Raw genomic sequence first — 14,123 nt, forward strand, 5'->3', positions numbered from 1 at the left:
TTTTTTTGGTAGGGAACCACAAGTGTCATATACTATTACCCCCCCCCCCCCCCCCCCCCAAATAAATAATTTTGGGGCGGGCTCTGCACCCTTGGTCTGGGTGGTACCACTTTTCTCTATGGTTTTTTGTTTTTTTACATGAAAATAAATTTTTTCCTCTTTTTTTTTTCTTTGGCACCTACATTTTTAGTTACTTCCTTTAATTATATTGATAATAGTGGGATGATTCAATTTGTAAGAGGTATAAACATTTCGATGGGACTAGGGACAAAACCAATGCACAAGATCAGGCACAGATTTTGAAAGATACCTTATATATCCTATTCTCTCTTATTTACAGGAAAATAATCTATCGTGTGATGAGTCTGTTTTGTTGATTGTAACTTTTGAACATTTCAAAACAATTTCAGATCAAGTAGTCACTCTGTTGAATCTGGTTCATCCATAAAGAAGTCGAGTAAACGTAACAGGAAATCATATTCATCCAGGAGGGAGACTACATCCAGTACATCAGCATCTACAGCTACCTCAGTTGCAGATCATCTGAAACCTGACACTTCTCATCCTCATTATCATCATCATCATCAACAACAGCAACAAGACGCATTGTCATCTCTTCCAGCAAAAGTTTTAAACATCTCACTATCACCCACTGCAGTTGCGGAAGACTTAGCTGTTCTTAACAGAGACGGTTCAGAAGACACTTCTACTGCTGTCGCCAGTGCTGCTGCTGCCACAAGTTGTGACAAAGGTACAGTGAAAAATAACAGGACTCTGAGGTCCTTGCGCCCAAGAAAAGTACAGTCATATCTGGAGCATAGCTCATTTGACGAGGCTGAGTTCCAATCTGACGGTGCTGTTGGGGAAATACAGAAAAGCAAAGGCAAGAGAGACTATTATTTGAGTTTGAGTTTTTGCACTTTGACAATCCAGAGAGGCCATGCTTCTTGATTTATTCCCCCCCCCCCTCCCCTCCCCATTCATCCTCATCAAAGTTATACCCCTCATTTAAACTGACTTGTAGATCAAATGGGAAATGAAGGTTTACAATCAGTTGTCACGGGTTTCTTCATGTGGACCGTTATTAAATTATTGAATAATAATAATAATTATAATTATAATACAAGGGTGGGCTGATATATAAGTACTGTTTTGTTATAACTTTTTTGTTTTCAACAACACATACAAACATAATACTTTAATAATACATTTTCTCGACCTTATTGTCTTAGATTGTGACGTCGCTCATTTAAGAGCACAAATGACGTCACATGAATCAGTTTTTGTACATGAATGTAGAAGTGTGGTTTGAGAATGCGTTTGTGAAATTTCATGATTGCACCATATATATCAGCCTACCCGCGTATAATATACTTATATAGCGCCCATTAATAAGTGCCATATAGCGCTTAACAGTCTCTCAGACTATATAAACTATCATATGCACTAACACACATACACGCAAACCCACTTCTCCACATACACATATGCAAACTCTTTACATATTATACATTACTATACTATTTACCCTAAATTAAAACATGTGAAGCACATTGTCAAAATAAGCTCTTCTAAATAATTCAGTTTTAAATTTCTTTTTAAACGTATCTAAATTTTCTTTTCTTTTTTATTGTATGAAAGAGAATTCCACAACATATCCCGTTTTGTTTTTTTTTAAAAGAGAGAGATAAACAGAAGGAGAGAACTGTCCAACCCGCTTGTTTTTCATATTAATGTCAATCTCTCCCACTCGTTACCTACTCCTCCATTTTATCTGTCTGAGATGATTCAAATGCAAGTATTGTGTCTGGTCTGGTATTTTGATTTCAAAGAGAAATCAACAAACATTTTGAATTCTCTCGAGTTATACTATTTTTGTAAAAAAAAAAAATGTTCAAAAATTCTTTGTCCGTTAAAAATTTTTTTTTTAATTAGGAAATATTTTTTATCACAAACAATTCATTGCTTTTATTTTTTTTAAGGATTACAATTTAAGATCATGTGATTGGTACTAAAATATAGAAATATAACAGCTAAAAACGATTTTTAACAATTTTTAAATTGTGGTGTGTATTTAGTTTCGCCTCGATTCATTCATTCATTTCCATCTACCCCTTGTTCTTAATGACTGATTTGGCCTCCGTCCTTTGTCAGTCTTTCATGACAGCCTATCCTGTTCACTCCTCCACCCTGTCCGAATCCTGCCTAAAAGATTGATTCAATTGAATTTCCTCTCAAGATTGCTGCTCATCCCGAGTTGAAAACATTAACATGCACCAAGTTGTTTTCTCTTTCCCAGCACTTGTTTTTGTCATTGAGTTTTGCTAAGGTTTATTCACAGGCTTGCACAGCTTTTTATCTCATGATCCACTAGGTAGAATGTTAGAATCTTAGGAGATAAAATATGCATGATGATAATTACTTTTTTACTTTGTTAAATGATAATGCTATTTATTCTTAAGCAGCTGATTGAAATTTTAGCTGAAAAGGTTTTACTTCAGTATTGCCAAAAAAGTCTGATATTTGCGTTTTATTTAGAATTTCTTTGATGAGGCCTCATGTTTTTAGAATTTTTAAACAATCAGTGGTTAAAAGCTCAGCAGCATATTTAGGTTATAATAATCTGTCCAGTTTTCCGTGGCCGCAAATAATACCCTTGGCGGCAAAGGACCGCAAAATTCTATTTTAGCCACAAAAAGTCGCCATTTTGTCCGTCTTAGACTACATTTATAAAATAGATGTATTACTTTTTTCTTTTCTGGGTATCTTTAATAAATTTCGGTTCTTGTTATTAAAATTGATTCATGAAACTTCAAAGGATCATGTGTTGTTTAACCTGTTTGAACTTTGTAAAACCTGCGGCATAGTTTTGGCAAAGTTTGCAATTTTTCATGACAGATTTTGGGGTTTAAAATGGAAAAAAAAACTGCGGGAACAGAATATTATAATTTATTTGCTTGCTGGCATCTTGACTCTGTTACATATTTAAGACGGCAGGTAGGGTTACGGATTTAAATGTGCAGCATGGCTGGTTTGTCTTTTAATTTTAAACAAAGAAGACCCTGAAAGCTTTCACCCATGTTCACAGTTCAGACCTTTAATTTATTAACGTATGAAATAAATGTTTTCTGGCTGAAAGGAATGAAGGGTTCGTCATTTTATGCCTATGCAATTATTCCATCTTATTATGAATCCATTAATCTGGCAGAAGCATAGTAATTTCAGAAGATTAAGTTTGATAATCATCATAGTATTTTATAAGAAGTCATTTCATGTTTTCACTTTGTTTACTTAATTCATTTTATCAATTTCACAGCCAGAAAAAGTCGTAAAGGCAAAAGGAAGCGACATCAGCAGCAATCAGAGAAGAAAAACAAGAAGGACAAAGCTCCAGTCATCCCCACATCCCCGCCAAAATCAACCTCTAGATTTGAACTAGACAATCTCCAGTTGTACAGCGACTCGGAGGATTTAGTTGAAGAATTAGAGGACTTTATCTCTTCTACTAAATCGCTGACACCAAGAAAACGTCTGCGTTCATCTTCCAACGAGGAGAAAGTGCCCAGTCCTACTTTGAATTCTTGTGTGGAGACAGGAGCTCCTGGGACATCGTTTTCTACAGCTGCCAAGCCAGAACAACAAACTCCGTCCCCAGCCAAGAAGGCGGAGGATCATCTGAAGGGAAGTTCTTCTTCAAAGAAGAGAAAAAACTCTAAATCTCCTGGAAATCAGGACAGTCCAAAGAAATTGAAAGACAAAGAGTCTTCTTCATCAACATCGTCTTCTGGTGGGAAAACCCGAAACAGAAAGACGGGATCCTGCGCCAGCAACAGGTATGCACACAACCTGTTGACCATGTTATCTCTACTAAGCTTACCGTTCTATTTGACTCAAAAAGTTGTGCTAATTTGTTACTAAAAACATGGAAGAAAATTGAAACATGACTTTGTTTGCCCATCATGTTAAAAATAAAAGGGAGGGTGTTTGGTGTGTAGTGTACCAACAGAGCGTGGGGGGGGGGGGGGGGATGCTTATTAGGGATAATCATCATCATCATCATCATTGCCTATTTCATCCTGGGTCAGGGTATAGGCCACAGACAAAGTTTCCATCCCTCACTATCTTGAGCTAACATTTTTATCTTGTTCCATGTCTTATCACTTACTTACTCCTTTAACTCTTCTCCATGTTCCCCGTGGCCTTTCCCTTGATCTTCTGCCCTGATGGTTCCAGTCCAATACTTTCCTTGTCATAGTGGAGTCATTCTTTCTTAGGATGTGTCCAATCCACCTCCATCGTCTTCTTCTTATTTCCTTTCCACCCACTGGTTCCTGCCCGGTTCTTTTCCATCCAGATCATACAATTGTGTCCAGGGAGTCCACTGTATGCCATTTCTTCGCCCTTTGGGGGTTTCTTTCATTAGCCGATTGATGGCATGCATGAACAGGAATGGTGAGAACAAGCATCCCTACTTGACACCAGTCTTAATTTCAAAGCTGTCAGTAGGCTGATTTTCATGTACAACACTGCAACTTGTTCCTTCATACATTTCCTTGATAAAGTTTACCAACTTTTCAGGGATTCCATAATGTGGCAGAATTTTCCACAATGGTGCTCTGATAATACTGCAGCGAAATCCAGAAAGTTGACAATAAAAGGAGAGTTCCATTCTAGAGACTGTTCCACTATGATTCGCAGAGAGGCAATCTGGTCGGTGGTTTAACAGGTTTTTTTTTTTAAACTGCCTGTTCGTCCCATTAGGGATAATAAGGTATTTATATGAATTTTAAAATATCACAAAGTCACCTGACCATAGACGAGAAGTTCTGGTGGAAAGAAAAGTGTAAACCTGTCACTTATATAAATCTGGGGGTTCTGATAGATCAGTTGATAGAACACTCACAACAGGTTGTCATTTTTCAGTGTTTCTATAAATTATTTTCTATTTTTGTTCCATTGTCCATCAAGTGTGTAGTTTAGTTTTTGGAGATTTTTTTTTTCTTGTTAATCTTCTCTCTGCTATGTATTGGGATCCTGTGCTGGTTTCTGGATGAGACTTTTGGGTGATCTCAAAACTAAGTACAGTGATAATGTGGTCTTAGAATTTTCATTTGTTTCCTATTTGTCTCATGTCCATTTAATTGTCATTCTGGAATCTTTTCATCATCCCAGTTTCTTCCTTTTTAATGGTGCTGAAATGACCTACATGTGCCACAAGTGCCATAAAATGCTTTAAAACAAACAATGTACTCAATGAGAAAATAGTCAAAACATTTACAGCCAGCAAATGTCATCTCATGTCCTGTAAGCTTTATAAGTACGCGATCGTTTTCAGTATTGCCCATTGCTATCTCATGTTTCCTTTCCCCCACAGTGGGCGGCATTCGTCTGCGGGAAGTCGAGGCTCTGGGAGAGCTGGTACGAGTCGGGGCTCTTCTGTAGCAGCCAGGGAAAGAGCAGACGGGAAAGGCGGAGGAAGAGGAGGTGTGCAGCACCACCTTAATCCAGTCACCACTTCTTCAGGGATATCAATGTCGTCCTCCAGTAATCAACAACAGCAGCAACAGATGTCAGACCCCAATGGTAGTCCTGGTGGTGGTGGAGCGGGATCGGGAGCCAGACCAAGGGATGGAGCTGGTCCTATGACACAGGCAGAAGGACAAGGTAAAAAAAAAAAAAAACAACTTTTATACAGCCCAATCACCATTAAAGGTGCTCAAAGAGCTTTACAAGTCATCTGAAATTAGTGACACTTAGCGTGTAGAGTGAGATTGAGGAGTCATTACAATTTTTCCAACAGGGTCACTGCTGTTACCAACCTAGTACTCATTTTACATTTGAAGTTGGTGAATGTGAGTACCTGTATAGCCTTTTTCAAGGACTCAACTTTGCGCTGCCCAGAGTGGGACTCGAATCAGCAGCCTGCAGGTCCAAAGGCGAGTGCCATACCAGTAGACCACAAAGCTGCTCTGGGTAGATACGGGTTGTCCTTTGTTATAGCAGGTTTTTATAAATTAAATACAACTTAGGGGAATGAGATGACTGAATGGATGGAGCATTGTGCTGACACTCAAGGGACCTGCATTTGAACCCTGCTACTTAGCAGCTCACTTTATTTCTTTGAGAAAGAAACTTAGTCCCTATTTTTCATTTTGAGGTGTAGTTTAATGTCTGATGCCAGGGTTATCTTGGATGATTTTTTTTTTTTTTTTTACTGGAGACTAAGATTTGAGATCGATGAATACAGATGTTGAATCAGAAAGTGGTTTCAATATTGTGAGGGGGTTCGAGATGAGGATTTGGGTATTCAAAACAGAAGTAGGCGTGGCATAAACGCAACAGGTGATAGCGACCAGTGGATTTGGAATGTGTTTTAACACATGGCGAGATATACAATCCTGCAAAATGGCTTATTGACTTTAGTGAGAGGTCAGGAGAAATGAATATTGGATTCAGTTAAGAGGAAAAATCAATACATGTAAAATATTTTCAAAGTTACTTTCCGGATGCTTTGGCAGAAAAAATTTCCTATATATTTTTTCGTAACAACACAAATAGAAAAATACAGTAAATGAAAAGATATCACAACGATTTTATATGTATTCTATTTTTAAACACTAATCAACCATATCCAACAATAAAAATCCAAATTTATATATATTAATGGTGGAGATATATCTGCCCTAACCAACAAAAGGACAGTATCTGGGCTGACCCAGATCCAGCCAGTTTTGCCGCAATCGACACATTTAGTTTTTTCATTCATAACTCTTTAATTCTATTACATAGTGGAAGTCTTCTAACATTAAATAATAGCTAATGATAAATTGCGTTTTTCTGTTAGTCGGCGATTTCATTGACGTAATATGTTGCGTAATATTTTGAGATACTGTTCTTTCTTGGTTAAAGCCAAGCAAATAACTCTACCTGTAACCAACAAAAGGACAGTATCTTATACAACCGTCTCACATACTGTTCACCCTGGTTAACCGCAACGCAAAATGCCTCGTCCGTATTCACCAAAAGAACAGTATCTCAGTTAAGAATATAGCAAAATACAAATAACTCGATCGACAAACGTTTCACGTCAGCGAGGGCGAGCACTCGCCATCACGGACGAGTGAGAGGCAAGGCTAAGTGTGTTTGACCTGGCGTGAGGGGATCTATCGGCTGTGGCGCTCGCTTGCGAGATCAAACAAGTCAAGTTTGTAGGCGTGACTCTGATATAATATTGCTACATTAGACTATTCCTCAATCTTTTAGACCCTGACTCCTTTTTCAAGATGAGTCTATTTTTATTAAGCATCATAGCTTTAATTTACGCATCTTGATGATTTTGGCTATCTTGCAAATTAGACTTTAATTGTGTATCAGGGTTTTGTCATTGTACAACGATATGGGTGAGTGAGTGATAGTGAATTAAACCTAAGAATAGCTGGAAAATAGGGTATGTCCCCCCCCCCCCCCCCCCCCCCCCCCAACACGTACACACACATCCCTTTTTGTTTTAAAATCAATATCTTCATTGTCATAGGAAACGAAAAGCATGAAATGGAATGAAATCTGTTGGTACATTTATACTGAATGAAATAGGCGACACCATTCTTACTAAATTTAAAAGGTGCCTAAATTATGAGCTTATAAGATGAACAGAAAAATTATTTTGTCTTTAGCTAATTTCGCCCATAGGGAGTTACAATAGTACAATTTAGATAAAACAAGGGAATTAATTAAAAGTTCTGCTATATTAAATTACGAATTTTGCTTATTTTATTCATTTCTATGTACATAGATTTATGGTGTTATTCACGTAGCAGCTTGTTATGGAAAGATGTTTATCAATGATGACGCTAAGGTTTTTTGCTTTATTTGAAAATTCTATTGTGCTATTTCCGAGAGTAATAGGTGAATTATTTGCCTTCCACACTTTAAAATCTCAGTTTTACTATCATTTAATTTTAACTTGTTATGGTACATTCAAGATTTAATCTCATTAAAACAGCTCGAAATTCGTTGTATTAAGAATTGTAAATTACTTAGGGGTACTGAATCATAAATTTGCGTATCACCAGCATTAAAATGATAACTCAGATTGAATCTGGATATCACACTAGAAAGGGGGTGCTTATATACAGAAAAAAGGACAGGGCCAAGAACGCACTCCAAAGTTTAGTAAAACTTGTTCTGACTGAATACCATTCACCACAACAGTCTGCCATCGATCCTGTTAAATACATTTTTGTATGATGTAAACCGTTTGAAGGGCAATTCCTTTTACGCCTACGTATTTTCTAGTCTTCTTAACAAAATGTAATGGTCAATGGTGTCAAAGGCAGCTGAAAGATCTTAAAGGCATAATAAATTGATATTGTTAGCGTCCGCATTATATAACAAAAGATTTAAAGAAGCGCTGTTTCAGTACTGTGTTGCTGTTTGTAGGCTGACTGAACTGTTGTTCTTAAGATGAGATAATAATTGTGTCAGTACTACCTTCTCCAAAAGTTTGGACAAAAAAAAGATGTGTGGAAAGTGAGAGATATGAAGACGATTAAAAGAAAAACACAAAAAATAAACCCAAAAAAAACAACTAAACAAAAAACGCCTGGACAGACAGTCACACCGACACCCATACACACACAAACACACACACACACACACACTAATTAGTTGAAATGAATGAAAAATAAGTATACTTAAGTTAAATGTTTGGTTGCGCATCCGACCAACAAGCAAGGGGATCAGTTTTTTATTGCCAGCTGTATAAAGTTTTGTAATGGTTTTGCTTTCTGTTTTTTTTTTTTTTCATTTTTATTACTTGTTTAAAAAGCCCCTCTGCCCACCAATCAGCCACTAAATAGCTAGCTTGATATGTTGATCTGGTGGAAAGTAATACGTGAATATTTCAACTTATGTCATAGATTAGATTGATTTTGAACTCAGTGTCTGCAGCAATTTAGTCTTTAATCACGGGCGCATAATTTTGTCAAAGATATAAGAACTGCAATCCAAACAGTTGTTACAAGCAGGTATTTCCACTTTTAACATCCAACGGACGAGGTCAAACTTAGATGTCGCTGGGTCAAACACACGCGTTGTGGTATGTCACTACTGCTGTCGGATGTGAAGGTCATTCGTTCGATTCTATATAGAGTATGCGGTTAGACTAAGGGAGTTAATTTTTGACATTTTACACGGTAATTTATTTATTTATTTATTTATTATTATTATTATTATTATTATTATTATTATTATTATTATTATTATTATTATTATTATTATTATTATTATTATTATTTATTATATGACCCTCCGCCCCGAACGGGGGGTTGGTTGGGGGGAAGAGAGAAAGAAAGAAAGAGAGAGAGAGAGAGAGAGAGAGAGAGAGAGAGAGAGAGAGAGAGAGAGAGAGAGAGAGAGAGAGAGAGACTGCTTGTGCATTGTAGAGGGCAGGAGCTAAATAGAATAAAGATATAAATATGTGTGTGTGTGTGTGTGTGTGTGTGTTTGTATGTGTGAAAGAAACACGAGGGAGACAAAGAGAGCGAGCGAGACTGGTAGATAAACAAATGGGGAAAAGAAGAGAGGGGGTGGAGCAAAGAATAGGTAGGGATAGTATAAGAAAGCTCTTCGTTTCAAAAGAAGTCAAAGTCAATCAATGGGAAACATATTGACCAATGAGATTGCAATTTAAAAAATGGGACTGGTCAAATCATTTGTTGCATTGTTTCCATTTTGAGTCAGATGACAGCTTGAAGAGGAGCGGGTTGGGCTAAATTTGTAATGACTTACATGAAATCATATAATTGAATCTTCTTGTTTGAGTTGCAACGTCGCTGAGTTATTTAGGACCTGCCACTCGTTATCACAACCCCTTGTGGTCAATGTCAGCTATTAATCTCTCCTCCCCTTTTTCTTTGGGTTCACTCCAGTGACTTCTTATATAGTAGACAATGGTTCACTCACATTGTTTATTGTCTCAAAAGACCCCACCCTCCCTCCCATTCCCAATGAATACACGTTAAAACGCTCTCTCTCTCTCTCTCTCTCTCTCTCTTTCTCTCTCTTCTCTCTCTCTCTCTCTCTCTCTCTCTCTCTCTCTCTCTTATTTATTTATTTATTTTTAAAAATATATCTCTCTGCATCCATCTCTCTCTCTCTCTGTTTGTTACTGACTTTCTCTCTCTCTCTCTCTCTCTCTCTCTCTCTCTCTCTCTCTCTCTCTCTCTCTCTCTCTCTCTCTCTCTCTCTCTCTCTGTGTGTGTGTGTTTCTCTCTGTGTGCGTGTTTCTCTGTATGCCAGTCTCTCTCTCTCTCTCTCTCTCTCTCTCTCTCTCTCTCTCTCTCTCTCTCTCTCTCTCTCTTATTTATTTATTTATTTTTAAAAATATATCTCTCTGCATCCATCTCTCTCGCTCTCTGTTTGTTACTGACTTTCTCTCTCTCTCTCTCTCTTTCTCTCTCTCTCTCTCTCTCTCTCTCTCTCTCTCTCTCTCTCTCTCTCTCTCTCTCTGTGTGTGTGTGTGTTTCTCTCTCTGTGCGTGTTTCTCTGTATGCCAGTCTCTCTCTCTCTCTCTCTCTCTCTCTCTCTCTCTCTCTCTCTCTCTCTCTCTCTCATGTAAACAACAACGCGATAGAAAGTTACAGTGATCCTCTATGATGTCATGTTACGGATGACGTCATTGGCGTTGGCGACTTATGCGTCAACCAATCAAATCGTCACCAACAGTTTCGCATGGTATTGCTCGCCATACGGCGGCATCTTCGTCACGCCACTCGTTGACGCCACCGCATGCTCACGGACACCGTCAATATTTACGGGGCGGACTACGGCCGTCGGGAGATACTGTCCTTTTGTTGGTTAACGATGGGGTTGAAATAGGATACTGTTTCAAGCAAATTTTTAATTGCCTCTAATTTCAAAAATATTTGAGTTATGATCATTCTGACAACTTTGTAAGCTTTCCTATGTCCCAGAGATTCGATTTAGTAAAAAAAGTGATTTTATGATTTTTTGAGAGATACTGTCCTTTTGTTGGTTAGGGCAGATATGAAAAAAAATGTATGAATAATACACAAAAATTGAATATTAATTAGGTTTCCAAGATGGTTGCCAAGGTCATGTGACCTTATTTGAATATCTGATTACGTCGCAACGTACTACGTATATTCTTAATTCTTATACAACCATGAAAATTTGAGGAAGGTGTGATGATTCGTTTATTTTTATTGATTTTTTTTTTTTTCCTGAAAGCACTGAATTTGAATTCATTTTGCCAAAAAGGCTTGGCAACTCGGATTGATATTAGTCGCAGAATGCCTGGCACTAAAGAGTTAATATATTTACAGGATGAGGAATTAAACATTTGGAAAAACAGGACAGGTCTTGAATTGTTAAAGGATATTCCTGCTCTCTTTTTATAAGATCTGTCCACTAAATTATGATTAACTATTAAATTTAGATATTGTATCATGCAGTTGTTAAATAAAATCATGAAATTTTAAAAATACATATATGCAAATAATATATGTTCTTGGGTCATGTATAAACAAATGAAGTCCCTTGATGGTTGTTGGCAAGTCTATGAATCTACATAACTTAACCCATTGCTGACCGGGCATAATCTGAAAAAATGTCTCTTGCAGACCGTGCGAGGGGAGATAACTCTTCCAAATTGCATAGTACACTTCATTAAAAAACTCATTGCAAGAATGTGAGGCATGCTAGAAACAAAATGAAAGCTGTTTTGGAGAGAAGAATGAATGGCCTTTAATTTGATGTATTGTTTTGGACTTGATTTATATTTTGATTTGAAAAAAAAAAATTAAAGTTGAAAAATATGCAATAATATTAAAACATGAAATCCATTGTCAATGTCATCAAAATTCGCATCCAACTCAACCTCAATGTCTGATTCAGTGTCTGAATGAGCACTAACATCGTCACTATCCAATAAAAAAAACGTTGATCACGCCTGAGATTGAGGAATTCAAACGCCATTCCAGCAACAAAACAAAAAAAAAGGACGTTATCAAAACCGATTTGGTCGACAAACTTCAAAAAAATCACAGCAGACAAACGAATTGAGATAAAAACGATCGGGAAATTTCTAGTTTCACTTTCATTCTTTCTCTACTTTCGTTTTCTAAATAAAAAGAAGTGGTTCCACACACGTTTTTAGTTTACGGGTTCAAAGATGCTTGGTACCTGGCAGGCGATATCGGGCGATTTGAACTGTTTGAGATGTTTTTTGAGCGGGCGATTTGGGCCGCAATGGGTTAAAGAAAAATAAAATAGAATTCCCTTCATTCATCCCATTGTGGAAATTTGTCTCTAGGGTCTATTCCAAGGGAAGACTGGAATAACCCAGGCATCAGCCGCAGTGCAGCGCCGCAAATTGAGATAGGGCGAGGTGACTTGCTCAAGGCCACACAGCGCAGCAGCGGGTGATCGAATCTGGTACCTTTCTGGTACGAAGCAATGGACCGCATCGCTGAACCACGCTGACCCCGACAAGTCAAGCGATGATAAGCGTAGTCAGTGACTGCGCAGGTATTTTGAATAACTATATCTGAATATAAGATGCTGCCCCTCACTTGTTGCCTTGTCTTCCCATTTAAAAAAAAAAATTTTGAGGGCTCTTTAAGTGCATCTAAACTCAAATCGCGGGTGGTTGGATGGGAGCATCACCCTTGAATCATATACCTATGATGTTCGCATGGGTATACGATCCGATAGTGATGTCGTTTCTTCTTCTCTTTACTAGCCTATCCTGCTTCTTTGGTTTGTGATTGTATTTTTGACAGGGGATATTTTTTTCCTGTAAATCCTCTGCCTGTTTGTTCTTGGTTATTTATAATTTAGCTTATGATATCTTTAGGTTATGATTTTGATTGACATTTGTACTATTTTTGTTAGATTGCTTGTTTTTTTGTTTCAGCGGTCTCTCATATAACCTCAATTGTGTTGGAAGAGACCTAAAGCAACAAACAAAAAAACAAAAAAAACAAAAAAAGAACTCAAATCAATTATCTTTTGTTTATCCCACTATTGAAAAGACCTTAAATTGTCTCAAGCGCTATAAATCCCATAAAACACCAGAAATGTGGCTAGCACCTCTGCCTGCTCCCAAATATTCTTCTTTGATGATGTAAGAAGCTTTTTTTTTTCTTTTTTTAAATTATTTGAATTCCAGGATCTAGTTTGTTGCTGGGGGCTGTGGGAGGTGCTGGACCTGACAATGAATCAGATGACTCAGATATGAACAGACTACAGGGTAAGGCTGTCATTTGTCACATTCATTTGGTAATATATGTTGTGACCTGGGTGGGGTTCCTACCTCCCATAGTGGGCAGGAGGGTACATACTGCGTCTTCTATCCCCTTATAACTGTTTCCCAACATGCTTTTTGTCTTTGTCTTGGAATGAGATTACTTGGTTTTGTCCTGGCCCTGGCCGGAGTCCCAGCTGGGAGGGAAACAGTCAAATGCACAGCTATTGTGTTGGGAGATGATATTTTTTTCCTTGTAAATCATCTCTCTGTTATGTATTATTATATTTGTTATTTTCAATGTATAATGTTAACATTTGAGTGTATTCCTCTTTGTTGGATTTTGTGCTTGTGTCCGGATGAGACTAAGAGGTGATCTCAAACTATGTACATTGGTGGTGTGCTCTTGGAATCTACATCTGGTCCCTATTTGTCCCCAGTTCCCCTATGTCTTACTTTTTCTTGGGTGCTTTAATTGTAATTCTAGAACTTTTTACTATCCCATTTTCTTCCTTTTTACTGGCGCTGATATAACCTAAATGTGTTGTAAGCGCCGTAAAACTTTGAAAAACATGAAAAAAACATATGTTGTGACTCGACAAAACGTGCCACATGGGGGAAAAATTTGAATCCCTGGAGTTTGTGAAAATGTAAAGAGCAATCTTCTTTTTTTTTTTTCTTTCTTTTTTTTTTTTTTTTGAGTAAAATGCTGTAAGTTTTCAAAATACTGCACAGCTCCACTTATAGCGACATCCTCTCTAGAGGTACTTGGAGTCAAAGTCCCAATTTTTATATCCCTGTATAGGGAATGAGATTAGCGGAAGAGTAATGTCCCTTGATTGGACGTCACCTATAT

General features: G+C 37.5%; 1 protein-coding gene across 1 annotated transcript; it reads left to right on the forward strand.

Moving 5' to 3' along the window:
• Window positions 1-410: 410 nt before the first annotated feature.
• LOC144960944 (uncharacterized) lies at window positions 411-13,273 on the forward strand (the record flags this gene model as incomplete). Its single annotated transcript, XM_078894321.1, has 4 exons — window positions 411-883; window positions 3,317-3,833; window positions 5,375-5,664; window positions 13,193-13,273. Coding segments are annotated over 4 exons (1,361 nt in total), but the record flags the coding sequence as incomplete, so codon positions are not given.
• Between the last annotated feature and the right edge of the window lie 850 nt (window positions 13,274-14,123).

The sequence above is a fragment of the Berghia stephanieae genome, unplaced genomic scaffold, assembly GCF_034508935.2.
Source record: "Berghia stephanieae isolate SIO BIC M18660-M18661 unplaced genomic scaffold, UCSD_Bste_1.3 scaffold1097, whole genome shotgun sequence".
In the NCBI taxonomy this organism is placed as follows: Eukaryota; Metazoa; Mollusca; class Gastropoda; order Nudibranchia; family Aeolidiidae; genus Berghia; species Berghia stephanieae.